The 12,500-nt window shown below is 41.8% G+C and overlaps 2 protein-coding genes across 3 annotated transcripts in view; one reads left to right on the forward strand and one right to left on the reverse strand.

The window, feature by feature from the left end:
- zcchc14 (zinc finger, CCHC domain containing 14) overlaps positions 1-6,102 on the forward strand; it is a 24,857-nt gene extending 18,755 nt beyond the window's left edge. Inside the window, exons 10-13 of one of the 2 annotated variants that reach the window (XM_047802701.1) lie at positions 1,924-2,045; positions 2,248-2,364; positions 3,018-4,016; positions 4,260-6,102. In XM_047802701.1, the coding sequence (XP_047658657.1) occupies positions 1,924-2,045; positions 2,248-2,364; positions 3,018-4,016; positions 4,260-4,270 (1,249 nt within the window). In that variant the 3' untranslated portion in view covers positions 4,271-6,102. Of the gene's footprint in view, positions 1-1,923; positions 2,046-2,247; positions 2,365-3,017; positions 4,017-4,146 lie in introns of both variants that reach the window. The other variant, XM_047802700.1, reaches the window with a different exon arrangement.
- Positions 6,103-6,867: 765 nt separating this feature from the next.
- On the reverse strand, positions 6,868-12,001 carry map1lc3b (microtubule-associated protein 1 light chain 3 beta). The gene is made up of 4 exons (XM_047802702.1): positions 11,804-12,001; positions 10,244-10,299; positions 8,995-9,101; positions 6,868-8,624 (listed from the first exon to the last, which is right to left on the reverse strand). Exons 1-4 carry the CDS (start codon positions 11,841-11,843, stop codon positions 8,456-8,458), a joined length of 372 nt encoding a protein of 123 aa, XP_047658658.1. The 5' UTR covers positions 11,844-12,001; the 3' UTR covers positions 6,868-8,455.
- Between the last annotated feature and the right edge of the window lie 499 nt (positions 12,002-12,500).

Genomic DNA, 12,500 nt, shown 5'->3' on the forward strand with positions numbered 1-12,500 from the left:
CATGGAGATAACAGGCTTAGCTTCTTTCTTCCTTACTTAACACTACTTGTGGCACTCTGCATTTCTGTGTGATTTGCAATATATTTGCAAACACACACACACACTCACACACACACACACACACACACACACACACACACACACACACCTCAGTAATACCTCACTAATAAGGGGTTTGTTTGATTTAGTCTGATTTGATTGAGTCAAAGAATGAAATATTTGCTTTAGTTAATTTTTATGTGATTTATAATAGTATTTTTCAGAGATGGGGGACTCGAGTCATATGATTCGACTCGAGTCAGACTTAAGTCACCAATTTGAGACTTACTTGACAAATATTAAAAAAAAGACTTGACTTGACTTTGACTTGATATTCATGACTTGAGACTTACTTGTGACTTGAGTTAAATGACTCAGAGATGGGGGACTCGACTTGACTCGAGTCAGACTTAAGTTGCAAATTTGAGACTTGAGACTTGCTTGACAAATATTAAAAAAAAAGACTCGACTTGACTTTGACTTGACATTCATGACTTGAGACTGGACCCAGACTTCAGTTAAATGACTCAGAGATGGGGGACTCGACCTGACTCGAGTCAGACTTAAGTTGCAAATTTGAGACTTGCTTGACAAATATTTAAAAAAAGACTCGACTTGACTTTGACTTGATATTCATGACTTGAGACTGGACTCAGACTTCAGACTTGAGACTTGCTTGACAAATATAATGTAGTGTGAACAGGAGGTCACGCCGTTTCACAGGCCGTCCCGGTTATGACACCAAAGCTGATATCAGATTTGTTCCTTTTCATAACCTGGCACGTTTATACAGTGTCTCACACTAGCACCAGAGCGGCTTGTCGAATCGATTCTTGAATGTGATTCACCGACTCATTTGGATTCAATGAGTCATTAAAGAGTGATGATTGAATCAGTGAGTTTAACAACCATAACCTTGTATCTTAGATTTACTTCTTCTTCACTAGTAGGTTCAGATTTCTGGTTCGTTTCATCAAACTACATTGGCAATGATGACCTGCGAACCAGGTTGACTGATCACTTAAAAAGAATCGCTTTAAAAAATGATTCATTTATTAAAGTTTGACGCTGTCATGAATTTCAGCCTGCTTTAGAATTTGCTGAGACAACTTAGAAAAACGTTTTCATCTCTGTAATCAAATTTTTAGCATTTAAGTTGTAGTAATAATAATAATAATAATAATAATAATAATTTGATAAAAAATATTTGACCACGTGTCTGCTGTAGTTTAGTGCAGTCCTGATGAGATCACGCTGAATTCTGTGCACACACTGCCCTCTAGCGGTCAGCAGTGGAAGTGCTGAGTTTGTGCACTAAATGAATCTTTCCATTTTTTGACTGACATTTAATTTGAATCACTTTTTTGTTTTATCACGTATATTATTCAGACATCCTTATTTATTTCTACATTTTCTTCTTCTTTTTGCATATAACTTTACAGCTTCAGTGATCATGAAAAGCTTTTACAAATAAAATATAAAATGTGTAACTGTCCTGATAAAAACGTGCTGTTTTTATGTTAGTGCAAAATTCAGTTTTGCAGTTTTTGTTGTAGTCGGTGTGTAAAATCTTATTGTGTGGAAGCGTGAAATGTGTTTTATTTTAATTAGAGTGAGAGAGGGAGAGGGAGAGAGAGAGAGAGAGAGAGAGAGACCGAGCGAGAGTGTGAGTGAGTGAGAGAGACAGAGAGAAAGAATGAGAGAGAGAGAGACAGAGTGAGAGAAAGAGAGAGTGAGTAAGTGAGAGAGAGACAGAGTGAGAGAGAGAGAGTGAGAGAGAGAGACAGACAGTGAGAGAGAGACAGAGCAAGAGAGTGAGAGAGAGACAGACAGAGAGAGACAGAGTGAGAGAGAGAGAGATTATGTATTGTTTTCCTTTTTTAGGGAGAAGTTACATGAGAAGAGATACACAATGTCTCAATTTCCTGTTTCCTGTGGTGGAGTAGCGAGAGTGACACCTTCCACTTACAACGGCCCGATAACACACACGAGCAGCAGTAACACGGGTACACACACACACACACACACACACACACACACAAACACACACACAAACACACACACACAAACACACACACAAACACACAAACACACACACACAAACACACAAACAAACACACACACACACACACACAAACACACTGCTGCATGTAACCATAATAATGTGTGTGTTTGTGTGCATGTGTGTGTGCATGTGTGTCCCCTCAGAACTGCGTGTGGAGGTGGACGCCGGATCTCTGTCCTCTCTCAGGGACAGCAGCTCATCATCAGGTTACTCCAGTTCTCCATCCAGCCCCATGACTCCTCTGAAAGAGACTCACAGACGTATGACACGCACACACACACACTCACCACACACACACACACACACACACACACACACACACACACACACACACACACACACACACACACACACACACACACACACACACACACACACACACACACACACACACACACAAAGTTAAAAATTAAGAGTTTAAAAAAAATATATATATATTTTTCATTATGTTTTCCTTACACACCTGATCATAAATGCAAACTTCCTGTTTATTTTATTAATATAATTGCATCATTATTTTAGTATTTAAGTATTTATTTAGTTTAATATGTTTCTTAATTGTTATTTATTTTTATTTGATTAAAAATGATTGTTTAAATATTATTTATGAATTTTAATGTCACGTTTCTTCGTCTATTTATTAAGATTGTTTATTAAGACGTATTAATCAGATCTTCCTTTTTGTTTATTTGAATAAATAAATAAATTAATCTTTCTTTTAAATTATTTTAATTACTTTTTTCCGTTTTTTTAATGAACTGTAATTCATTTGTTTCTGTTGTGATTTTGTGTTTATTTTGTGATCTGTAATTTTTATGTATGATCTTGACTGATATTGATGTCAACTGATAACTGTAACTGATGTGTGTGTGTGTGTGTGTGTGTGTGTGTGTGTGTGTGTGTGTGTGTGTAGGTGCCGATGTGGAGTGTGTAGAGAAAGACCGTGTGTGTTTCCTGCTCAGCACGGCAGGTTCAGGTCAGAGTCGTCCCACAGCGCAGGTCCTCCCGGTGCAGAACGATCCCTCTGTTGGTCCGTCTCACTCCAGCGTGAACCTTCCCTCCCTCCCACTTCTGGCTCCAGGCAGAGGACTCGGATCCGCCTCCCGTAAGCCCCGCCCACCCCTGCTCTGCCCGGCAATGGGTGTGGAAGCTCCTTCCCCGGGGCATCAGGACGTGGAAACGTGCACGGCGCTAACGGTAACCTCTAACGCCCTTCATCACATCTCTCATCCGACGCTACACTTCCAGGTTTCGGCCACGCACGGTCACACCCGCCTGTCTCAGTACTCAAACTCCGCCTCTTCCTCTTCCTCATCCTCTTTTTCTTCATCGTCATCTTCCTTTTCCTTTTCCTCGTCCTCCAAACCCGCCTTCTCACCCATCAGCGCTGTCCCCATGGCGGCTGTTTCAGGAAACACCTACAGCGCCAACAGTGGGTCCATTGTAGCCCCACCCACCACCAGTCCCGTCACCACGGAAACGGCGTGCTACGGCTCCGCCCAGTCGAACGGTACGACGCCATGCGTGTGCAGCTCGTGTGGCTGTAGCGGAAAGTGCGGATCGTTCTACTTCCCTCACCCGTTCTCCGGTACGTCCCTGTTCACCCTCGGCCCTCTGCTCCACTTTAGCCCGCTGTTCTCAGGAAGCGGCTCCGTCTCCCCGTTCTCATACCCCATTGTAGCCCCGCCCCTGTACAGCAGCAGCCTGTCACATGACTCGCAACAGAACCTGGTCCTTCCCCCGATGCAGGGCTTCCTAGGAGGCGGAGCTAACACTTATCAGCCCTATGGCATGATGGGAAACATCGGCACGGGGCAAAAGAAGGTGGGAACCATTTCCTGCTACAACTGCGGGCTGAGCGGACATCGAGCGCACGACTGCAAACAGCCACCCATGGATTCGGCTCAGCAAGGTACCAGAGTTAGCATCAAATAATATAACGTTAAAACAATTTTATTATAAAATATAAGATTATATATTTTATTATTATTATTATTACTTTGACAGTGACAACATACCTTTATTTATTTATTTATTTTTAGGTATGTTTCGTCTAAAGTATTCTCCTCAGTCGGACAGCCAGGACTCTGGCGACTAGCTGTTAAATACCGAGTGTGTGTTTAAAGCGCTCCAGTCTCTGTTTTTGTGAACACAGAAGCTTTCTGAGACTCTTATGGACTTTGTCTCTCTGAGAGAAGCTCCGTAAAGGACGAGACAGACATCAGGGACGATTCGGACACCAAAACCGGTGAGGAACGTTGTGGACAACCAGCCGGCGGCTTGTTAATCGTCTCCTTCCTCTCAGGTCCTCTCAGGTCCTCACTAAACAGCGTGTGATCCCTCGGTCACTCCGTCGCGCACTTTTCTGTCACGTCTCGAGGAACGAAACGCCGCCGCCGTCGACTCTGGCGCAGGACTGGACGGAAATTTCGGAATTTTTTAAAAACTTTTTATAACTTTTATTTTATTGTGTATTTGTTGTATTTACAGTGGGGGTTTTTTCGGGGGTGAAAATGTACTCGTTTCAGAATTTTTTTTTAATATCATGTATATTTTATTCTTTTATCAGTTATTATTGTGTTCTGTTATATTGGATTTTGTGTGAAAGCTGACCGCTAAAGTCTGAGATTTCTGAGAAATCCCAGAGTTCTTAGATCCGATGATGTACAGGAGCGTGACTTGTTCGGTATTTCTACAATTTTTTTTTAAAGAGATATTTTATTTTGAACGGATGTGGTGTTGAAAACCCTAAATAATTAGCACCTTAGCTAATTCGCCGTAGGTTCTCCGTCAAAACGTTGACGTTTCTTGCGTCCGATCTCATACTTATTCTCATACCATTCAAAAATCGCTTTAGCTGCCTAACAAAAACGTAAAATTCTTTTTCTCCAAATTTTCAGTTTGTTTTGGCTTTTAAACCAAAGAACTTCGCTAAAATGTCGAAGGATGTCGCCGATACAGAAAGGACTTTCTAGCTAAGTGTCTTTATTGTTTCCTTCACTAGATAAACGCATTTCCTAGATTAGCTAAGAAATTTGGTGACTTCGGCTAACGGAGCTAGAGACTTTTTGCCTCGGCGGTGGTGAAGAATTTGCTAAATATCCTAAGCTAATTTAGCAAAGAGATCCGTACGGTCTGTTCGGAGGAATTCGCTAAATATCATGAGCTCATTTATCGAAAAAGATCGAAGGGAATTTAGCGAAGGTTTAAGCCAAATATTGTTGCGCTAGATTGCTACGATGTTTTTGCAGAATTTCCTTATATAATTTAGCGAACACGCTGAATTCGTTTTGTGAAGAAGTGAAATGTTTCCTTTGCTAATCGAATAAGGAATGTTGGTACATTTCCGTAGCTAATTTCGTAACAGTAATTTAGCTCGTGCAACATTTCCGTCGTTAATTTAGCGAAGCTTTCGAGCAGATTTCTTCGGCTAAACGTTGCACCATTTTGCGTTCTAGGACAGCGAGGCGGACGCTACGGTTTATTCGCTAATTCCACAAGGATTCTCACTTCGTTTCCGTAGCTAACATAGTGAAGAATGTGCTACGTTTCCGTAGCTAGTTTAGCGAAGAGATTTGAGCTAAAATTCCTGTTTAATTAACTCTAATCTTGAACTTTTTGTAGCTAACGTAGCTTGAACTTTGCTAAATTTCCTTCGCTGTGTATTCGAGACGGAAACTGCTTCATCTGGAAAGTTTGCACATTGAGCTTTAAAAAAAAAGGGAATTTTTGATGAAATACTTGAGCAACGTCAGTGAGGATTTGACCTAAAACACACTTCCTGTTGCTGAGGAGGAAACGTGGAAGTTCCGATGTTTCTCCTTCGCTTCGTTTGATCAGCGCGACGCTTTCACGGTGTTTGTTCTGAGGGTTTTTTCACTTTTTTCTGGTTCACTTTTATATTTAATGTTTGAATACAAACAAATCGTCTGACTTCAGCATCAGAGTTATTTTGTATACAGTTAGCTTTCAGAATTAAACTCATTGTCTCTTCTGTCCCTGGGTGTCTCTCTCACACACACACACACACACACACACACACAGACACACACACAGACAGACACACACACACACACACAGACAGACACACACACACAGACACACACACAGACAGACAGACACACACACACACAGACACACACACACACACACACAGACAGACAGACAGACACACACACAGACAGACACACACAGACAGACAGACACACACACACAGACACACACACAGACAGACACACACAAAGACACACACACACACACAGACAGACACACACAGACAGACACACACACACAGAAAGACACACACACAGACAGACACACACACAGACAGACACACACAGACAGACACACGCGCACACTCACAGACACACACGCACACAGACACACACACGCGCACAGACACACACACGCGCACAGACACACACACGCGCACAGACACACACACGCGCACAGACACACCCACAGACAGACAGACACACACGCACACAGACACACGCACACGCATACAGACAGACACACAGACGCACGCACACACAGACACACACCCACAGACAGACACACACCCACAGACAGACACACACACAGACACACGCGCACACTCAGACACACATGCACACAGACGCGCACACACGCACACAGACAGACACACGTACACACACACAGACACACGCACACACACAGACAGACACACACGCATACAGACAGACACACAGACGCACGCACACACAGACACACACAGACAGACACACACACACGCACAGAGCTTTCAAAGAAATAGCTGTTTATTTCGTTTTTGTTCCTTACACAGAAGTACAGCATATGAACGTTGTTTTTTTTGTTTGTTTTTTACAAGGAAACGTTTCTTTTAAATAAAAACATTCAGGTTAAATGTAAAAGATAAAAGGCATCTAAAGTGTTTTTGTCGTACGCTTGTGTACACACAGCCACGTATACACACAGGATGCATCTGTAAAGGTAAATAAAGCTCTAATAAAAGTCTAAAAAGCGTGCGAGACGAAAGGCGATGATGTCGGCTGTGTTCCAAACACAAACCAGCTCCCTTCCCTTCATCTGCTTCTCCTTCCCTTTTATTATTATTATTATTTTGCTAAATCTTTGACATGATGATGGTTTTGCCCTCATATGGATTTATTTTTAGTCATCTGAAGCATCCCAGCTTCGGCAGGACGAGACGAGACGAGTCTGGGATCTGAGGCAGAGGCTGCAACGATGTGATGGAACTGGATCACGGATCTAACGGATCATACGATACGATAAAACTAGTTAAAATGTAAAAAAAAATCAACGATATCGTAATAAACGTCAGACAGACTGAAGATGTCGATGCTCTGTACAAAACGGCGTACGGTGGTGATGACATCGCGTAAGTCACGAGTCCGAGACCGGAAGCTTTCGCTGTAACCAAGGCAACCAGCAGGTTGTGCGATGACGAAGCGGTCGATCGGTAAGCTGACGCTGTGAATTTTACTTCGCAGTTCCTGTGTAAATTAAATCTAAACCAAAAAAATCTTTTCGGTTTCCTGGTTAAGCTCCGCCCCTAAAGCCACATCACCTCTTTGGCTCCGCCCAGGAAAACATCACAGAACTGTTAAATCTTGAAAAAGTGTAACAGGATACATCAGTATGAGATCGATGCAGCTCTAACGATGGGGTCTAGCCGTGTGTGTGTGTGTGTGTGTGTGTGTGTGTGTGTGTGTGTGTGTGTGTGTGTAGTTTATCATCACAGTTGCTCCCTTCTCTTTTCCGAAAGCAGTAAAAACGGATGAATCTTCTGTAAAATACGCTGATATGACGTCCGACCGCAGATCACCATAAAGAGATGGGTCAGAACCCGAGAGCCGCGATAACAAATAAAAACAAAGCATTAAAAAAAACCATGTGAAGCTTCTTCACACAGACGGTGAGCTGAACCTGACCTCAGAGCTTGCGCTATACAACTAGATCAGCGACAACACTCACACACAACAAGCCTAAAGCATAAAACTGTAAAATGAAGAAGAAGAAGAAAAAAAAAAGATCTGATCAGACGCAGACTCGGACCCGTGACGCACACGGTCGATGAAGCTGACAGTAAAACACACGCGTGTGTCTGTAGCCTAGCCGACGCTCGGAGGCTAATCGCTAGCTGAAGTGTGTTGAGGAACAGAAGGAGCGTCTCCTTCACAATGAGAAGAAAGACAGAAACCGGCTCTCGGCGGAACGGACGGGAGAGACGTCCGTCTCGGTCCTGAAGTGTCTGGCGTCTGCTTCTGTGTGAGGAAGGAGGAAGTGAGGAGGACGTGAGCGAGGGATCGTATCAGTGTCCGAAAGCGAAAACCCTGACGAGGAGGTTTACTGCGCCGCTCCGAACGTCTCCTGAGAGGCGTAGACCATGTAGAGGAAGCCGTCCTCGTCCCTTTCGCGTTCGTACACCTCGGAAATGGCGGCAGACACGGAGACCATGCTGTGGCCGTTTACCAGCAGGAAGAAGGCCTGGTTCGAGTTCAGCTGCAGACGCCTCCTGGTGGACAAAGAGGTAATAACACACACTTTACAACCTGCGAGTGTAATGTGTAAAATACACCGCTGAGTTAAAACTCTCGACAAACACAAAATAAAATGTAAACAAAAGTAAAAGAAAACGTTTCCTCGCTGTGGTGAAAAAAAAAGGTCTCTTTCAGTTTAAAACAAACAAATAAACAAACCTGTAAAGATTCATCATAAAAACAAGGACTGAATATAAAAACGCTGGTTTTATCTCCAGGATACGTTTTCAGGTTAGAGCTTCGTCTTCGTCGTCATCGTCCTCATCTCTGGTCAGACTGAAGCCCAGGTTCCTCCACCACCTGATGGACAGGTTCACATGAAGCCCACCGTGAAACTGGTCTTACCTGATGATCTTGATGAGTTCGCTCATGTTGACGTGGTCAGGAACCAGAAACTTGGTTTTGTCCAGAACAGGAAGCTGCTTCTCGCCCTTGTACCTCTCAATGATCACCTGAAAGGAGAAGAACGGAAACACGGCGGTTCTTTCAGAAACGAGCGTCTGCAGAGTGTGTGTGTGTGTGTGTGTGTGTGTGCTGAAGTGAAGATCCGACTGCGGTTTTAGCTGAAAAATTAAAGTCTTGTTTATCGCCGTAGCAACAATCCAATCACCAAGAATGCAACAACTGAAGCGTGAAACGCATACACACACACACACACACACACACACACACACACACACACACACAGGTGGATGATGAGCTGAGGTGTGTATTTCTGTCTGTGCAGCAGATGGGAAGCTGAAGGTCACCTGATCCAGTCACTCAGCCAGATAACGACTGTGCAGCTTCCTCCCTCACACACACACACACACACACACACACACACACCAGAGGTGATTCCACACACACTTATTCCCTTACACTGCTACACTTGCACATGCTGAGGAAGCAGGTATGAGCACACTGACCTAACAACCTACAAACATCTGCTTAACTATAAACCCGTGGAAATCTTCTTCAGGGACTTCTTATTAATTCTGTACACATTTTTTTTTAGCATTGTTACTTATTTCCAGTCAACTTATATAAAGAGGTCACGAATCACACTCGAGTCCAGTCTTAGTGACTCCTCATATGACTCACAAAACATACTGTGATTCATGTGACTCATCAGAGGAAACTGTGTCTACATTATTACACGATTCAGTTCGCCTGATCTAAGAGATGGAAACTACGCGACTCTGAGCGCCGGCGGACTCTCGGCTCTCGGTTTTTCTTTTCTTTTCTCAGAAACAAACAAAGACGAGATCTTCTCTGTAAATGTGGGCGGAGCCTGCGGCGATTCAGGAAGTCATCGACTGCACGAGTCTGAAAGCTACAGGAGGAGGTTTTAAAGAGTCGAATACATAAGGATGTGATGTGAGACACGGCGTCTGTTTGTTTAGTCGGTGACGGGTGTAGTATCACGAGCTTCTACGCCACTCTGACTGGTCACCTTGCTATTAATCTACAGCAGGAGGGTGACAGAATACTCTGGAACATGAATCAACAATCCTGACTCTCCTGTAATGAACATTAAACACTAGACAATTTAAACCAGACAAAGATTAAACACCAGATGTTTAATCTTACTGTGTTCCAGGGAACGACTTACCGGGATTTTGTTGGGATGCTGCTCTCGGATCTGCCTCACGTCGTCCACTCTCTGTTCTGTAAAAACATCATGAGCACAAATACGTCACCGTCATGTCACGCTCAAAAGTAAACAAGCACGTCACTCCGTCAGAGCCGCGTTTCCTCTGTTTACGGCACGTCGTCGGATTCCAATCGGTCAGAAGGTGTTGTTCGGGCTGTAACGGGTAATCGTTTCTATAGCAACGACTATACAGTGATCAATTAATTTAAACAGTCAGGAAAGTTTTTTACATTTTCTAGCAACAAAACATCAAATCTGACGTGACATACAGCTGACGTGACATACAGCTGACGTGACATACAGCTGGCGTGACATACAGCTGACGTGACATACAGCTGACGTGACATACAGCTGACGTGACATACAGCTGACGTGACATCTAGTTCTAAATCCGAAATATAGAACTGGAATTTTGAATAACCAGAAAAAGTGAGATTCATAGTAAAGGGAACAATTTAATCAATAAATAAATAAACAAACAAATAAATAAACAAACAAAATAAATAAATAACAAATAAAATAAATAAATAAACAAATACAATAAATAAACAAATAAAATAAATAAAATAAATAAGTAAATGTGTTTAATATACGGATGGAAGAGATTAGATTCATATTTTTTGTTGTATTATTTCCAACTTTTTTTTTAACCAACTCCTACATACGCGTGAATTCTCGATAAGATTTAAGACTCTTAAAAAGACATAAAAAAATAAAATAAAAATTAACTTTAAAATAAACACACAACACTTGACCGCAGCTTGTTTTGCAAGCTCGATGGCTCGGTTCCAATCCGCAAACTTCCGCACTTAAAGAAAAAAAAACAGCCCGTGACGTCACCAACGGTCGCGTTGCAAGTGTTCAACCAAAATGGCGTCGTTAAAGGGTCCCTGTATAGTGCGTTAGGGCGCGATTTGGGACTTAGCCATCAGTAGCACAATAGACGATTGGGGTCAACAAAACGAGGCCTGAAAGCATGATTTTGTTTAAGATTGGACGATAAGACTATCTGAAAAGTTAGATAGATGTCGTGATTGTTAAGTAATCCTTATTTTATAGTATTCTAAAATGAAATGAGTTTATTTGGAGACGGTTAGTGGACTTTGTGAACGCCCCATCCCCCAATTCTGCAGTCAAACGTCTCCAAACGTCCCCTGGTGTGTGTCCTGTGCTCGGGACAACAGTGTGGACATTTAAGTTGTTATGTTACAGACCACAGGACGTGTAAATAAAACGTTGTATTAACATGAAAGTGTCAGATTGAGCTCGATAACCGATGCTAGTTTAGATGTGATGGCTTTAAAGGACCCTAATGCTTTAATAACCGAGTCATAAGTGACCGAGGAAGCCTTAAAGAGATGAATTATGACTGACTCGGACATGTCACAGGACGAATGTTAAAGTAAACGCGTTTTAATGGAGGAGAAAAAGAGAGAAAGGAAATCGAAAGCAAACACCTTCGTGGTGCGTTCAATGCGCGAAACGTGCAAAGTGTTTATTAATCAGAATCCCGCTTACCAAACGTCCTCCTTTGTTTAAACATCTTTTCTGAATGCATATTCCTGTGTGTGTGTCTCCTCTTCACCGCAGAACCCTTTATAAAAACACTCGTCTTTGTTCCCGACGCAGTTGGTGTGTGTATAAAAGCCCAGCACACCGTGTACTGTTTGTTCTCCTCTCAGTGTTGTGTTTCTGACCTGCAAAACAAAGCGGTCAGCTGACCGGTGACGTCACCAGGAGGAACGCATGACGTCATCCGCCCAGATTTCATCTTACACTTTATATCATTTCATTTAATTTGGATCATTTTAATTTCTTCTTCTTCTGGTTGTTTTTCTCAGTTGCAAGCAGAGAATTAAATCATTTTGTGACAAAATTACTAAATAAAACAGCACATAATAATAATAATAATAATAATAATAATAATAATAATAATAATAATAATAGTAATAATAATAATAGTAATAATAATAATAATAATAAATATTATAATATCAATAATTTATTTATATATTTTATAGTGTGTTAAATGCTGTTTTTTTAATGTGTAATTTACAAAATAAAATTGTTTTATCTGTAACATACATCTTTTTAAATTTCCCATTTGCAAAAATATGTTGAATTTTTTTAAATAAAATATTTATTTTATATATGTACTTGGAGTGTTTATTTTAATTTAATTTATATTGTAATTATTATTGGTTTATTACATTAT

The sequence above is a fragment of the Tachysurus fulvidraco genome, chromosome 17 (assembly GCF_022655615.1).
Source record: "Tachysurus fulvidraco isolate hzauxx_2018 chromosome 17, HZAU_PFXX_2.0, whole genome shotgun sequence".
Taxonomy (NCBI): domain Eukaryota; kingdom Metazoa; phylum Chordata; class Actinopteri; order Siluriformes; family Bagridae; genus Tachysurus; species Tachysurus fulvidraco.

Bases quoted from the DNA above. Each gene is read 5' to 3' on its own strand.
- map1lc3b (XM_047802702.1), bottom strand. From the start codon at position 11,843: ATGCATTCAGAAAAGATGTTTAAACAAAGGAGGACGTTTG. The intron at 9,102-10,243 runs GTAAGTCGTTCC...TTCTCCTTTCAG, and splicing joins AGCATCCCAACAAAATCCCG to GTGATCATTGAGAGGTACAA. The intron at 8,625-8,994 runs GTAAGACCAGTT...TTTGTCCACCAG, and splicing joins GAACTCATCAAGATCATCAG to GAGGCGTCTGCAGCTGAACT.